This window comes from Pelophylax lessonae (genome assembly GCF_965119305.1).
Source record: "Pelophylax lessonae genome assembly, chromosome: 1".
In the NCBI taxonomy this organism is placed as follows: domain Eukaryota; kingdom Metazoa; phylum Chordata; class Amphibia; order Anura; family Ranidae; genus Pelophylax; species Pelophylax lessonae.
The window spans coordinates 716,024,422-716,041,827 of NC_138768.1; the positions used below are offsets into that span (position 1 = coordinate 716,024,422).

At 42.6% G+C, this 17,406-nt stretch overlaps 1 protein-coding gene across 1 annotated transcript in view; it reads left to right on the forward strand.

The window, feature by feature from the left end:
• TRAPPC11 (trafficking protein particle complex subunit 11) overlaps positions 1-17,406 on the forward strand; it is an 82,462-nt gene that overhangs the window by 21,071 nt on the left and 43,985 nt on the right. Inside the window, exons 12-17 of the mRNA XM_082243437.1 lie at positions 5,603-5,682; positions 5,886-5,964; positions 13,796-13,850; positions 14,093-14,238; positions 16,892-16,953; positions 17,039-17,171. Coding sequence (XP_082099563.1) covers positions 5,603-5,682; positions 5,886-5,964; positions 13,796-13,850; positions 14,093-14,238; positions 16,892-16,953; positions 17,039-17,171 — 555 coding nt within the window. The remainder of the gene's footprint in view (positions 1-5,602; positions 5,683-5,885; positions 5,965-13,795; positions 13,851-14,092; positions 14,239-16,891; positions 16,954-17,038; positions 17,172-17,406) is intronic.

A 17,406-nucleotide genomic window follows, 5' to 3' on the forward strand; every position in this document is an offset into this window, starting at 1 on the left:
TCCGCTTCTCAGAGAGTGGGGACATTGGGAAGCGTTTGTTTTAAAGGAATGGTAGTTCGGTCACGTTTCCTTCTCTGAGGTGGTAGTAGTCTGTTCACAGTGGGGTATACAGTTCCAGCTGTTAGGTGACTAGTGGTTTTGGGTTTGGGTTTCAGGTCAAAGCTGCAGTTAAATCTGAAGGACCTCCCTCAGATCAAAGGAAGTGTCCTTGCAAAAACCCTCTCAGGGATTCAAGGCTAAAACCTCTGTGCAAAACCTGCACAGCAGACTTTGTTAAAGAGGAATCTTCACAGCAATGCAAAGATTTATTTTTTTCAGTAGAATATCCAGGTGCAAGTTATCTTTAGAGGAAGTAGATGATTTGCTTAAAGTAATCTATACTATCCTCGAAATCCAGGAGGAGAAGGCTCAGCTCGCCGTACATGACAGAATGTATCAGGGTCTGGATAAATTCAAACACAGGGTATTCCCGGTCCATAAGGTTCTGTCAGAGACAATTAAAGAATGGAGAGATCCTGAGAGGGACCCTTTTTTCTCCAAAACCTTTTAGGAGAAGCTTCCCCTCTGAAGAGGCTGAGACCCATGTGCGGAATAAAAGGCCCAGAGTAGACACGGCCTTTTCTCAAGTCTCTCGTCGCATAGATTTGGAGTTCGAGGACATGGGGTTTCTTAATAGACGCAATGGACAAGATAGCAGATTTCCTTCTCAAAAAAAGTGTGGGATTCAATTTCGTCCAGCCTTAAGCCGGCTATGACATCCACAGTGGTTGCAAGAAATTTGGAGTGCTGGTTAGAACAGCTTAAAGGGCATGTGGTGTCTGGAATGTCAATGAAAGATTTCCTTGAGTCCTTCCCAGTGCTGTTGAAAGCAGTTAAATATATGGCTGATGCTTCTGGAGAATCAATCAAAATGTCTGCAAGATCCTCAGCGTTGGTCAAATGGGCTCAAAACATGGTCGGTAGACTCTGTGTACAAGATCAAGTTGTGCGGGATACCGTTTTCGGGTGATTTCCTTTTTGATCCCGATCTGGAAACGGTCTTAGATGGAACAGCCGATAGGAAGAAAGCCTTCCCTTCTAAAAAGAAACCGCCCCTCAAGAAGAATTTTTATGCTGTTCCTCAGTCCCAGAGAGGTAGAGAACAGGACCAGAAGAACAGGTGGTCCTCGCAGAGGGGCAGGTGAAAAGGTGGGGTACTTTTTTTAGACCCCTGGATCAGTTCGCCAAGAGCAAATGACAGCCTCCTCCTGGTGGGAGGAAGGTTATCTGTTTTCTTCCCACAGTGGGAGAAAAAAACCTCAAGCCCCTTTGTCAGGAATATCGTCACCCAGGGTTACATCCTGGAGTTCTCAGAAACCCCCCCAAGCAGGTTTTATGTCACCCCTCTCCCAAGGGACAAAGAAAAAGCTTCTGCAATGATGTCCCTTTTGCAGGAGCTGATGCAGCAGGAAGTTATAATCCAAGTCCCCAAGGAACAGAAAGGCCACGGCTTCTATTCACGCATCTTTCTGGTAAATATCGGCTAATATTAAACCTAAAAATTAGTAAAAAAATCAATATGGTACTAACACTTCAAGATGGACACAATATACTCGTGTCAAAGCTTCTGTCCCCAGGGTGTTTCATGACATCATTAGACCTGAGGGATAAGTACACGTCCCAATAGTCCAGTCTTGTAAAAAGTTTCTCCAGCTCGCTGTCAACTTGGGGAAATCTGTATGGCATCTTTAATTCAGGGCTCTTCCCTTTGGTCTGTCATCTTCCCCCAGGGTATTCACAAAATTGATTGCAGAAGCACTGGAACCGCTGAGATTGAGGGGGGATCTTCTTTGTCCCCTATCTGGACGACCTCTTGCTCTTTGCAGACTCCAGGAATTAGATGTTAGCAAACCTACAGGAGACCCAGATTCACCTCAAAAGCTTGGGGTGGCTTCTAAATTTGGAAAAGTCCAACTTGATTCTGGCACAGGAGGTTCATTTTTTTGGGTTACAGATAAATTCAGTAGTTCAGAAGATTTTACTCCCACAAGAAAAAGGTCCAGTCTGCTGTGGGTCAGATTCAGACCAACCTCATTGTGACTGTTTGGGTGGCTATGGCAGTGCTAGGGCTGCTTACCACATCCATACCAGCCCTCCAGTGAGCCAGACTACATTCTCGCCCTCTCCAGTTGGATATTATTCAGAAATGGTCACATTTAGAGCCTCTAGAGAAGTCAATCAAGATTGCCACGAGGGTGAAGAGGGTTCTCTGGGGGTGGCAAAACCTGGCCAATCTGACAGGAGGCCTTTCATGGTCTTTCCTTCTAGACAAACGGCTGACCACAAACGCAAGTGCTTGGGGCTGGCGGTCCATCTAGGCGATCGTACTGTACAAGGGTCATGGTGGTCCAAGATAGAGGTCAGGAAGTCGTCCAACTGGCAAGAGTTGAGGGCCATTTTTCCAGGCCTCTTGTCCTTTTAAACAAGTTATCAGGGGTCAACATGTTCAGGTTCTGTCGGACAACTTGATGGCAGTGGCTTATGTGTTGAAGCAGGAGTCTCTCGGATCTGGCCATGCAGCTACTTACCTGTGCAGAACGAAATGTGGCTTCTCTAACAGCTTTTCACCTGAAAGGATCCCAAAATCTCCTGGTGGATCTCCTGAGCAGAAAGAAGATAGTAGAAGCAGAGTGGAGCCTAAATCAGGAATTCTTCCTGATGGTTGCGGAAGCCTAGGGTCATCCTCGGGTCCATTTATTCGCTAACCAACAAAATGCCAAAGCGCCAATATTCTTTTCTCTTCACAGGAAGAGATCACAAGATCAGACCTGGGAACTAGATGCCATTGCTCATCTATGGGACTTCCCCTTGTGCTACGCATCCCCCCATCCAGCTATTACCTCTAGTCCTCAGGAAATTCAAGGAAGAGTCCACAGACTTGATCTTGATCACTCCCTTTTGACAGAAGAGGCCATGGTTTGTGCCTCTCCTAAATCTAGCCACAAAAACCCTCCCGGAAACTTACGCTCATGAGGGACCTACTAACGCAGGGAACCCTTAACCATCCAGAGTTGGATCGTCTAAAGTTGACAGCTTGGTTTCTGAAAAAGACCTCCTAAATGGCCAGGAGTCTTTCAGAAAGACTTATTGCCACCCTTCTTTCTAGTAGAAAAAAGGTGACGAGAGCAATCTACATGAAGGTGTGGAAGAAATCGAATTCCTGGTGTTCTTCCAAGGGCCTTTAAGTTAAAAATAGTTTCCGTTTTGGAGTGCCTCCTTGAAGGAATGGAGAAGAGGCTGACAGCCAGCACCCTAAAAACCCAAGTGGCAGCTCTTTCAGTTTTTTTTTTTTTTTTTGAGAAAACCTTATCGCAAGAAGTTTTAATTATTAGGTTTTTCAGGGCCTTCGCATGAAATAGGCCAGTGGTCCTTAAAGTTTTTCCCAAATGGGATTTGTCTCTTGTGTTACAAGGGTTCATGAAAGCGCCGTTTGAACCCTTAGAGGAAGCATCTCTAAGAATTTAGTTCTAAAGACAATTTTTCTGGTGGTGATCACCTGGCCTGAAGAATAAGTGAAATTCAGGCCTTGTCAGTCTCAGTTCCTTTTTTAGTTATATTTCCAGACCGAGAAATTCTCAGAACAGATCCGGCTTTCCTTCCTAAGATTTCTACGTCTTTTCATCGTACTCAGGAAATAGTACTACCTACTTTTTCTTCTGCTGTAGCTAATGCTAAGGAGGAAGCTTTGCATACATTAGATTTAAGAAGATGCCTGATACTATATCTAACCTTAACTAAGGAACTCAGGAAGTCAAATGCACTCTTCATAATCTTCGCGGAATCCCGCAAAGGAGAAAAGACCTCAGAAAATACATTGGGAAGGTGGCTTTAATGGGCAATTAGAGAAGTCTACATAGCTCGAGGGGAAATGACCTCCTGAGGGTACTGCTGCCCACTCTACAATGTCAATGACCGCCTCCTGGGTCGAAAGTACTGGTGCTTCACGTGAACAAATCTGCCAGCTTTTCTACATTTCTTTTGGCACTTTAGGCTGGATCTACTGTTGGCTACAGATCAGGCCTTCGGTAGGAAGGTCCTGCAGGCAATGGTCCCACCCTAGGGTAAGGTTTTCCGTTATCCTCTCCAGGTGCTGTCCTGAAAGGCGATTTGGGAAAACCTTAGTTCGACTTACCGGTGACCGTATTTCCAAGAGCCTTTCAGGACAGCAGCTGCCATCCTCCCCAAGGTTTTTTTTTTTTTAAATGACTTAGTGGTCTGTTATGGTTTGTTCTGTGCTCCATTTTCCAGCATGTTGGAGGCTACTCTATAACTGAAGGCATGGTGGAAGAGGAGGGATTTTAAAGGATCCAGTGTTTCCTGGGAAAATTAGGTGGAGCTACGCTCTCTGCAGGTGCTGTCCTGAAAGGCTCTTAGAAATGCCATCACCAATAAGTCTAAGGTTTTTAGAGCATTCTTTCATAGTGATGCCGAGAGAAAGTGGGAGGAACACAACTTTTTATATGTTTTAAATATTCAGAAAAAGAATACTAATATATATGGGTTTGGTCTGTGTGAGTTACCATGGTGATGCAATTGCCATGTGACTGGCAGTAGTCAGAGAGTCGGGAACCTTTACATTATACATGACTTGAAGAGTTTGGTACCCCAACACTTCATATTCTCGATATGTGCATGCTGTATCATGTAATTGTATGAAAAAATATCCTGTTCTCTTTGTTTTGCTTCCTTTATGTGAAATCCCTGGTGTTACTGCTAGTCCACTTGCTTTCCTAATGAAAACTGACCACACTAAGCAGGAGAACACACCTGTGGTCAGTTCTCTAGCTGTACTGGGAACTCAGTATACTCTTCTCCAATGATCAGACCTGTCCTGAAATGCCCCTGCTGCACAGCCATTCACTGGGGAGCTCAGTGTGCTGCTGCTTCTCCTGCCCCCTGGCTCCTTTGCAGTTGAGAACAGAGGAATGTGATCACTTAAACATTTATTATGTTTTTTTATATCAATAAACAAATGTTTTGCCTTTCATTTCTATTTTAAACTGAATGGGTTGTTTTACAATGTGATCGATGGCAATCACTTTACAAATGTACTTTTTTCTCCGCTATGTATTTCATATTGTTCTGTTGGTCAGTTGTGATTCCTCATTAGCTGCATTTTTATTTCTGTTCAATATCGCCACAGCAGAATGATGACTCTGTGCACTTGAATTTGGCTGAGAGTCACTTCTCGCAGCCTCTCCATTTGTGTAAATCCTGATACCTGATATGTTGAAGTGGCAATAATATACCACATGGAGAGTTGTATATACAGTGATTTCCACTAAATACAAAAACTAAAAAAAAAAAAGTGATAGTTTTTAGTGGTGTTCCATTATGAGATTGAGCAGATGAATGGCAGGGGAGCTGTACATCCCACTTTCACCCTCCTGCGCGTTACCAGAATAAAAATGGATGATAAGTAACTGGGTCAGCTGTTAAAACATTTTATGTTTATAACTGTTTTGTTCCAGAGTAAAAAAGGTCACATGAACACACTTGTTGCAATAGTGTTTCCTACCATAATAGTGCACCTTATTAATTTTATATTCTTTATTGTTTACAGGCTTTGATCTTTCTGATCCAGAGAAAGAAAAAGCAGGCATTCTTGCTCTGCAGCTTAAAGAAAGAGATGTCGTTCACTCAGTAAGCAGCTTTTTAGTTTTGCCTTTTTTATGCCAGCCCCGTATGCATCTGGTAATAGCGCATTCTCCAAAAATGTGGCAGCTGTCACTCTGAAGAATTATGCGTTTAGGCTGTAATGCCCAGCCCACAGATTTTCTAATCTCTATCTTTTTTTACTTATTGCTTTGTGATCTCAACCCTTATCTTTGTATTTTCTGTATTAGGAGCTCATTATCAGCCTCCTGAGCAGTGCTGTAGCTCAGTTCAAGAAATACAAGTGTCCCCGAATGAAGAGCCACTTAAGTAAGTACTTTTAATTTGTTAATAAAAGATAAGTAGAGCAAAGTAAATTGAAACTGAGAATTAATTATAAAATTAAGCCGTACAACAGACAAACCGCAATATGAGAACCACTCAAAATCCACCTTTAATGGCTAAGTTCACCTTTTCCATTAAAAAAACCTATGTAGTCAAGAGGCCCCAGTAGATAGTAAAAACTTTGTAAAATGTTTATTAATTTTATTGTCATACCAGAAGCTATTTGAGCAAACCCCCCTCACCCCAGAAGCCCCTCACCCCAGAAGCCTGACTGAAAAACTCTTTTAGCAATCCCCACCTCCTGTTTTTTAATATCTACTGGGGCCCCTTGGCTGAAAAGGCTATTTTCCCCTAGTCCCCTTACACACCAGCCCTTGAGATGAAGCTCCTCATGGTCAAGTTTGTGTGTTTCCTCCATCCGGAGGGGGCATGTTGCCTGCAGAACCAGCTTTTTTGGTGAGGGAACCCTATCTCTTTAGGAGCTCCCTTTTGATTGGGTTCCTCCTTGTCTTGATTTCTTTCTATTGGCCAGGGGTTCCCTCTTCTTTACGGGCAGAAGGAGACACACTTCCACTTCTTCTCAGTGCCCAAGTGAGGGAGTTAAATGGCAGTGCCCCACCTCCTTGGTGAGAGCTCTGTTCCCAGTTGAATGTGGCGGTAGTGTGAGGGGAGGGGCATTCCTTCCTTCCACCAGATTGAGCCCACTTGACCAAAAGATGCCAGGCATCATTTCTGGTAGAGATGCTGTCAATGAGCGTTGGAGATTCTAGTTTCAGTCTAAGGCAGTACAGAGAGGAAGGGGAGAGCCTAGCTGGTGTCATATCCAGGTGCCACAGGCTTTGGGAGCGTCCAGGAGAGGACACGGGGTGTCATGGAGGCTTCCTCCCAGATGCAGACCCTCAGCGATGCAGAGCACCAGCAGTGCACAGAAAGGCATTCTATTGTCATTGCCTTTTTCTGTGTGTTTTGATGGCAGTGTTTAGGTCACCTGGGGCCCCTTGATGGTGGATCTTTCAGCTGAGGTCACATTAGCAGTCTGGGTGGTGTTTTTTACCTTGGTAATGGCCAAGTAGGTGAGCCAGGAAGTTGAGCATTTGTTCTCCTATTGATTTTTTTTAATGTCAGAGACCCTACAAAAGAAAAGCCTTTACTCCAAGACTTTCTGCCCCTCTTGCATTGAAACATTGCTTAAAGAGGAATCCGCTTCTGTACGTTCAAAATTTCTTTCTTCAGTGAAGGATAAGATGGCATCTACGTTTCAGGCTTTGCGCAGAGTTATTTCCAAAACGCAAAGCTCAACCAACCATTCAGTCATTTTCAGTGTCTATTGGCGGAGAGCTTCACATTCTGCAGAGCTCAGTGAGAAGGGCTCTAATAGCTGATGAGGGAAAAGACACAGCCCCCTTCACAGAGCTCATAGAACATAGCTGAGGCTGTTGATCTGCTGGAGGTCCATCACCATTTTTCTCTTGGTGTTAGGAAAACTTTCAGAAGTGATTCATGCTGATAGCAGAGGAACAAAGCAGCAGACAGAAATGACACTGAGCCCCCGTTTCCACCGGTGCAGCTTTGAAATTGTGCTACTTCAGCGCGATTTCAAAGCTGTACATTAGTGCAAAATGCACTGCCAAATTCATTGCGACTGCATACAAGAAAAAGTCTATGCAAGTTGTAATGAAATCGGCAAAAAGTCGTGTTTTTTATTTATTTTTATTTTTTTCACTGCAATTTGAATGGTTCCCTTGCTGACAATGAGGTACGACTTGTCATGCGATTTGGAGCTGTCAAATCGCACCGGTGTGAACGGGGGCTTAGTGCTCCCAAATGAGACCAGTACACATTATAGAGGGATATGCTTTGTTCATATTTCATATCTGAGGTGTACACTTTAAAGCCCATAAAGATAATTACATTAAATTAAACAGTGTATTACCATTAGTGTATACATGTACTAAACCATAAATAGTGAATAATATTGATCCAATAATGAAAACAATGATATTGCAATTCATACAACGTGAAATAAACATGACTACTTCTTTACAAAAATCACGTTTATTTGACATTTTATGAACTGCAATGCCATTGTTTTCATTATTGGATCATTATTATTCACTGTTTATTGTTTAGTACATGTATACACTGCTGGTGATGCACTGTTTAATTTGATGTAATTATCTCTATGTAATCACTTTAAGAGGAAGCGCGGCATCTTTATCCTATTTGTTTATTGTTTAGTGATTGGTTGAACACCATTCATTGCAAGCTGCAACCCATTATTAGGCCCCTTTCACACTTGTGCGACTTGTCCTGCGACTTGGGACTGCAAAGTCCCATGACAAATCAAACCCCATGATTTCCAGTGACTACCATTCATATCTGTGCGACTTCAAAGTAGTCCCTGCACTACTTTGGCCTGACTTTGATGCGACTTGAGGTCTATTGACCTCAAGATTACACTGGTATTGCTTCAAGTCATGTCACTTTCAGGTCGTACAAGTGTGAAAGGGGCCTAAATGTCACATTTAATTTATATATAATATGTTTAGAGCACAAGTGGTAGCGCAGGAGTTACACACCATTACACACTTTAAAGTCCAGATAGCAGCCCTTAGCATTTTTTTCCAGAAGCCGCTTCAAGAAGACCGTCTGATTGCTAGGTTTTGCAGGGCTTCATCCAGGAAAAGGCCAGTCAAAGAACAGGAAGTATCCTAGTTGGAACGTATCCTTAGTCCTTAGAGGTATCATCAAGTCTCCTTTTCTGGGCCTCTTTCAGAAGCTTCCTTGAGGTTTTTGAATCTTAAAGTGGAACTTCACTCTCCCAATCAACATTGATTATTTTTAATCCACATGCTGCAAGCATTGGTAAATAGATAGGAAAGTATATCATATTTACTTGTTTTAAACTTTTTTTTTTTTTTTTTTACATTTCTTTAGTTACTTCCTGGTTTCTTGCCTAAGCAAATTATGTCATACATTCCAGGAGTCTATGAGAGGGAAGGAGAGGAGGAGGGGTTTTCTCAGTTAATCACCCTCTCCTCCATGCATGATTGAGCTAAGGGCAGATGGATTCCCGGAAGTAAATGCTACATGAATCATTTGCCCTTACTCAAAATGGCCATGGCCAGAAATGCTAGAGAGTTGTTTTTCCGAGTCACTTCTCAACAAAATTTGATATGAGTTTGCTTTGAATTTTAAAATTGAATTAAATAGTGTTTTTGATTTGTGGTGCTCAGATGCAGTGAAGATCTGCTTTAAGACAGCCGGCAGATCTAGGCCTTGTCTGTTTGCAATCCTTTCTTATTGATCTTGGAAGACTAGGTCATTTTTAGGACTACTCTAGGATTTCTCCCTAACGTCTCATTTGTGTTTCACAGATCACAAGACCTAATTCTTCCCTTTTTCTGTAACAGCCCATATAATGTTAGGGAGGAGCAGCTCAGCCTCCTGGATGTTAGAAGGTGTCTCCTTGCCTACCTGGCAGCTTAGCTACCAAAGCTTTTGGGTTTCAGAAGCTTTATTTGTAGTTTTTTCAGGTAGCTGCAAAGGCAAGCAGGCTTCCAGATGCACCTTAGCCAGGTGGATTAAAATTGCCATTGCAGAATCTTACAAGATCATGGAAGTAGATTCCCTGCATTTCCTCAATGCACATTCTACAAGAGTATTAGTGGGTTTATGGGCAGAAAAAGCTGGTGCCACCTCAGAGAAGATCTGCAGGGCGGCTACTTTGTCAAATTTCTCCATGTTTGTCTGTCATTAACTGCTAGACCTTCTGTCCAGCCAGGATGAGGGTTTTGGGAGGAAGTGCCTCCAAGTAGTGGTCTCCATTAGTCTGGCGAGTGCTTGCTTATCCTCTCAAGGGCTGACCTGGAAGACAACTGGAGGAAAACCAGAGTTGGACTTACCGGTTATTCTATTTCCAGTAGTCTTCCAGGACAGCACGTTCCCACCTTGTTTTTGTTAGGCTAGTGCTGTTTTTATGTGATTTTGTTTTTTCAGTGGCGTCCGTCGGTTCTTGTGTTTACCATGTGACCATGTGCCTGAGAGACCACCTTTTTGAACTCTTGGCAATGTGTTTCCTGTCCCCGTGGGAGGAGTTGCTTCTTAAGGGCTGTCCTGGAAGACAACTGTATGTAGAGTTACCTGAAGTCTAACTCTGGTTTTCTGGAAAAGGTGAACTTAACCTTAGTGTAGGTTGTATGTGGCCTGTCATCAAAAACACCTTGTTGCTGAGTTTGGACTTTGGAAGTGCACTCCCAGCAGCTGCTCCGGCTCATTCTGACTGTGCATGTGCAGTGTGCCCACTTCTCTTGAGCCGCTGCTGCTATGAGGGAGGGACCACACTGCTTAAGCGCACAGTTTGAATGAACCAAAATGGCTCCTGGGGGCACACTTTTAAAGTGGATGTAAACCTGATTCATCAAATCAGACCTATGCACATATATCTGTAGTGTTTTCTTATCTCTCTCCAAAAGACCTAAGTCCAGCGTGTTTCTGCTGCTCCGTTCTTCTGTTATCAGCATAACTTCTGACAAGTACTCAGTCAACTGAGATAAAAACCAGGCTGAATTTTGTGTCGGGGTGGGTGCTATAAATAGATTAGCAGAGAGCTAGTCTATTCATAGCACATTCCTTCCTTTCTCTGCCTATGTGGGGGGGGGGGGGGAGGTTGCCTTTCCTCCAATCAGATGTGACAGTGTATGCCAAGACTACACTCCCAGTGCTGAACAGGAAATTTGTAACATGATGTGCACTTTCTAAAAAATATAGCAAGCTGAAGACAGCAGATTTGCATGTAAAACCTATTTAGGGAGATGTGTTTCATCTCTGTATCATCTGGGGCTGTTCACTTCAATGGATATACGTGAGGGTTTACATCCACTTAGACGTCTGTCCTCTCCTGCTGTTTTAGGCAAGGTGAAGGGGGATTGAGCACTTATGAGTTTTTGCTGACAGGCTGTGTACGGCCTACATATATGGAGGGGACAAAGAGCACATTTGTATCAGCTGAGCAGTGATATGCTGAGGATACTAGAATGCCCTTGGGGTTTTGTGTAAGAAGTGCAGTTGATTATATGATTGATTACAAATTTCCTGCTTAGCTGTATTCTATTTGTTTTTGGCTGGCCTTAACATCATAATATTGCCATTCTTCTAGAGTTCAATGGGGTTGATTACTAAAACTGGAGAGTGCAAAATCTGGTGCAGCTGTGCATGATAGCCAATCAGCTTCTAACTTCAGCTTGTTCAATTAAACTTTGAGGAAAAAATAAAACTAGAAGCTGATTGGTTTTTCTATTCAGAGCTGTACCAGATTTTGCACTCTCCAGTTTTACGTACAGCTACCCTAATGTATATTTAAAAAAAATGTTGGCAGTAATTCATCAAATGTTACCAAGGGTCAAGAATTCTCCATCTCATGGGTCTAATGGGGAAGGGCGAATAAAAAAACATCTTTGTGGGTCAGAAAAACAAAATAAAACTGATTGAATAGGTATTTCCATTACATGAATCCCTCTGGGACAAGTATTTGAAACTAGCCTAATGTGATTTTTTGCCTAGGCTATACACACTAAAGTATTTATACTTTATGAAGCAAGCAGTCAAGTCACTAAAAGCAAGCCCTCATTCACCCTCTGCACCTTTCAGGCATTGTAGAGAAAAAAAATTTCTGCAGAAAGGTTTACAATGGAGGCACTGAATTTTTTTATTTTTTTTTTTGCAGCCTTCTTATGTAAACTAACAGCAGTTGTTTCAACAGACTTCAGAGTCTTAGGCCCCTTTCACACGGGTGCCTCCATTTTTCCGGGATCCACTGATCCCCACTGAGCAGATGGATGCCAGGTCCTTCTCCGCTCATTGTGCAGAGCGGCGACAGACGCAGTCTTGCTCTCCTCTAGGCGGAGATCGAATGAAAATGGACCGCTTGTCCATTTTTTTTTTTTTTATCCAGTCCGCCAGACAGATGGAAAATAGGACTGCCATCTGTCTGGATTTTGCAGACAGGATCAAATCCGATAGCAGCGGGTGTCAGCGGAAATGTCACTGCTGACATCCACCGCTCCATTGGAGTGAATAAAGTGTCCAATCGGGTCCGCCTGAAAAACTGACTGATCCGATCGGACAGCCCATGTGAAAGGAGGGGAGTTGCTTTGTAAATACGAAAAAAAAAAAAGGAAGTCTGGCACAATGTTTAAAAACACTGTTTAGACAGGAGCTAGATACAAAGCTACACTGTTACTTTTGCATCTAATCTGTTTAACTCTGTAGATCAAAAGTATGAGCCTCTATCTGCATTTGAAGTCTGTTTTAAAATGGTTGTAAAGGCTGTTCTTTTTATTTATTTTTTTTTAAAAACGTGTAAGGCCCACATGGAGTTAGTTCAGATCCGCCTGTCATTTCTTTTTTGGCGGATCTGAACAGACGCCCCGTGCATCCCTATGGGGCATCGGATGTCAGCGGAGACATGTCCGCTGAAATCCGATCCGTCAAAACCGGACAGATGGAAACCCTATTTTCCATCCGTCTGGTGGATTGGATCGGATGAGAATGGCAAGACGGTCCGTTCCCTTCTGATTCCCCCCTAGAGATAAATGGGGACCTGACAGCTGTGTCTCCGCCGATCCCCCGCTGAGAAAAACTGAGTCCGCCTGGCGGACTTCGTGTGTGAAAGAGCCCTAATGCATACCTGCTATGTGCAATGGATTTGCACAGAGTGGTCCCAAACATCTTTTAAAGTCTCTTGTCAGCACTCTTGGCTCCTCCTCTTCTCTGCGTGCCCCCATAGCAAGCAGCTTGCTATGGGGGCACACGTGTGGGCTTGATCCCGAGCTGGGTGTGCGTCTATAGACACATACAACGCGGCTCGACTCTGCCCACTACTCCCTCCTCACAATGAGTTGACTGACCGCAGCTGGAGCCAATGGCTCCCATTGGTCTCAGCAAGGCTTGTGAAAGCAGAGAGAGGGGAGAGAAGAACTGAAGCCAGGCACAGCGCTGAATCGATACAGGACTCTGGGAGGTGTTTATTGGGGGGCTGGGGGCACTGGTATTAGAAGGTTTTTTATCTTAATACAGAGAAACATTCTAACAACTTTAAGGCTACCTGATGGTAAAAAGAGAAAATAAAAAAAATGCTTTTATTTTTTTAAATAAAATTTGTTCCCATCTAATCCTGAATTAACTATTTGTTTACTCTAATCATCCCTAACTGCCGGTTCACACTAATCCGACTTGTCAGACGACTTGGTCGCCTGACAAGTAGCTTCTAATGCTGTGCAATGGAACCGCTCTAATCAGAACGACTCAAGTCGCTCCGACTTAGAAAAAGGTTCCTGCACTATTTTTTGGCAAAGTTGGAGCGACCTGCCATGACTTCTATTATGAGAAGTCGTTGCAAGCCGTGCTGAAGTTGCGCTGCACGGGCGACTTCATTAGTCGCCCGAAGTCGGGGGGACTTTGAGTCGGATCAGTGTGAACCCACTCTAATAACTCTGTCTTCCCCTTCTCCTTATAACTATTATTTTGTTGTGGATGAATGATTGACATGAAGCTCCATCTTTTTCCACCCTTAGCTGCTCCTGCTGTTCCCTCCTTAATAGAAAAAAAAAAATGCCTTTTAGCTTATATGAGGCATCCTAATAATCTAGATAGCATGGAAAGTAAAGCAATGGAGAAGGTCCCCAACACTGAATGCAAAATAATAGCACTGCAAACACAGCTTCCATTTCCCTCAACCCATGGCTCAATCATCTACAAGTAAAGCTGAATAACATTTTCTGGTCATTCTACATATAATTATTTTCTTCTTCTATAGTGGTGCAGATGGGGGAGGAATATTATTTCTCTAAAGACTACACTAAGGCCTTGAAGTAAGTCTCAATTTGGAAATGATCTGTTTAACTGCTATGGCATACAGAACACCATATTATTGTACTGTCACATGTCACAAATAAAACAAACATTGGTCTTTTCTGTATATTATGTTCCCATAGCATGTTGGGAAATGTAGGTCTGTACATCATAGATTAACTCTTTGCATTTGTGTCCAAATAATAAAATATACATTCTATACTGTTGTGAAGACTAAACTCTGCTGTCTTGTTTTCATAAGATTGTTGGACTATGTCATGTGTGACTATCGCAGTGAGAGATGGTGGACGCTACTGACTTCTATATTGACCACCGCACTAAAGTGTGCTTATCTCATGGCACAATTAAAGGACTATATCACCTATTCTCTGGAGTTGCTCGGAAGAGGTACTTTGTCTTGTCTTTCTTTAGTCAGAATAGTCAGGGGTCGTCTGTTCAGTAAGAAAAAAAAAATACCAAATTCATATTGGACATGTGTTGATAAACAAACTGATAAAAATTATGCTGAAACTTTCTGAAATTATACAGCTAAATCTGAAATCTCAGTATGGAAAAATTGTCACAGCTCCGCGCATTTTGATGCAACTTTTCAGAATGCATACAGCTTGCACCTTTAAAAACCTTTCAGCAAGTGGCAGTTTTTATATTCTTTTCACCACAAATTAAATTTAAAGCAGAACTGTGTCAGGACCATCTCCTGATGCCAAATGAAGGGACTGCCTTTGTCACTTAGGAATTGGGAATCCTCATTCTGGTATCTCCTTTATGTCAAGAATGTAACCTTATAGCTGAAATCTAGGAAAAATAAAATATGCAGTACATCTCTGCAATTCATTATTACTTGTTTTAAACCTTAAGTGCCGGGTCACACTTACGCGATGCGGGAAGGCTGCGAATTCGCAGCCTGTTCCCGCATCGCAAACGCACCCCTGGCAGTTCACACTGCCATATGCGATACGCTGGGGGTGTCAATGAAATGCTAACGACACCCATATCGCATATCGCAGTGCGATCTTTACAGTTCGCACAGGATCGGATCGCACAAGTGTGAACCACTGTGCGATCCGATCCTGATGCGGCTGCAAAAAAGGGTCCTGTGCGTCTTTGCTGCGGGTGCAGTGCGAATTCAGCCATACAAAGTGTATGGCTGAACTCGCACCGCACATCCGATCGCATGTAATGAAGGAGCAGTGCGCTCCGACATTACATGCGATCGCCACAGCCGCACATATGTGAACCGACACTAAAGAAGCTGCAAGTAGTGTCAGCCCTCTCATTTTGTTTTACTAAACTACTCAATCACTTCCTTTCTCAGATATCTACAACATTAAAGCTAAGCATGCAGTATTTTTTAAGCACTTTAACAATCTATAGCAAAATGCTTTTAGTGGTATATCAAACAGACCAAAAGGCAGCAAATAAGAGACGTACATTGTAAGAGTTTATATATACTTTTAAAAAGCATCATTCACAGCACAAACCCAAATCTATAGGAGTGTAATTAACAAGACTTGTAGGTTTTTTACAGAAAATAATACAAATGGGTATTTACACACCTTTTACTTAAAGTAGATTGGTGGTATAAAAAAAGCACAATTGTAGAGTGCACTATGAAACGTTCAATTGTGCAAACTGCAATTAGGGACACTAAGTGGGTTTATTACATGGAGAACTTTGGGGTTAATTTATTACAGGAGTAGGGGTTGTTCGCAGTGCAATGTGATTTAAAATGTTTGCTGGGCTTTGCAAATATTGTGAAGTTGTGTTCACTTTAATCACTCCATCAAATTAAAAAAAAAAAAAAAAAAAAAGGTTTTTTTTTTTTCTTGTTTGTACCTTGTACATTATTTACTATGACCCCCCCCCCCCTTTAAGTGAACAGATTATATTTCTGTAGTAAATCAACCCTAGTATGCAGGGCTTTTTTTTCTCAGAGAAGAGGTGCAGGGACTCCCGTCTTCAAAGTCACCCCATGTCTCCACCCCCTACCCACCTCCCAGTACTGCTCCTTTTAGAGAAAAGAGAACCAAGTATCATTTTGTGGTGCTAAGTAATTTGTATGGATTTTTTTAAGGATATTATAAAAAGCAGTACAATAGATCCTCTGCAGCCAGCAACAATACCCCCCCCCCCCAAGCAACAATAGATCACTCCAGCAACAATAGATCACTCCAGCGACAATAGACCTCCTGCTACAAAATACACCCTAACAACAACAGACCCACCCCAGGAACAATAGATCTACCAAAAGCTAGCATTAACAGACATGCCAGCAACAATAGATCCCTCTGAGCAACGTGACCTCCCAGCAACAATAGACCCTCCCTCAACAATACACCCCCCGAAAGCACCAATAGATACTCCAGCAGTCAGCATCAAAGGATCCTACAGCACACCCCAGCACCCTTTGCCATTAGATATATTCAGTGCTGAAACTGCGTCCCCCCCCCCCCCCATGTTCCCGCTGAAAAAAAGCCCTGCTAATATGTCTTTTACTCTAGGGTGTTAAAGATGCTAACATGATATTGCTTAAAGTGGTACTAAACCCTTACATATACCCAGTAAAGTGACTAGCCCCAGGTTTATCTGGAGCCCTCTCGTCTCTACAGCCATTCAAAGTCCAGAATTTACGCAGCATTTCTGAGCTTCAGCAAGCAGGGGCGGGGAACTGAAGTTACTCTGCAGATTTCAGTGAGAAGAGCTCTGAAAGCTGATTGGAGGGAAGGGACACACCCCCTTTCACACAGCGCACAGAAACAAAACTGAGATGGTCAATCACAGGCTGTGTGCTGAAGCTCCCTCCCCTGTCACCTTTTACCCCTTGGTGTCAGAAAAACCTGTTCAAAGTTGTCAGAGGAACAAGGCAGCAGACAGAAATTACATAGTGCTCTGGGTTGAGACAAGTACACACTATAGAGGGATATGCTTTGTTCATATTTCATGTCAGAGATATACAACCTCTTTAACTGAGAAATAAAATGTCTGTATATACAAGTTCAATTCACCAGATTGTATAATAGATTCTCAATTCTGCAAACAGCTTCAACACTGAAAGATGATCAGAAGTCCAGGATTGAGAAGAACTTGATTAATGTGTTAATGGTGAGTTCACCAGCAGAGATAAGTGGAGAATGTTTCTTGATAAAGGCAAGTATGTGCCTTACTATGTAATCTCCTTGTTTTGCAGAACGAAAGTCCGGAGCCAGAGCCAGATTGTGATGCCTCCATGGTAAAAACTGCTCAACGGCTTTGGGCAGACAGAGTTTCTCTAGCGGGTAGCAATGTGTTTACCATTGAGGTTCAGGACTTTGTACCATTTGGTATGTATCACCTGGAGTTAAAACATATTGCGATCTTTAGTATATTATACTGTATTTCGATTTTCATTTAATTTAGTTTTACGCAGTCTTTTATAGTTTTAAACCTATTATTTACCACTCTGTTTCAGTCATCTCCAATAACAAGCATATTGTGTCGATACAAGAGTTTCAGAGAACACCACATTTTGAGAGTTTATTTTTGTACAATGTTGCCCTGAAATGGCAAAAGTGTAAA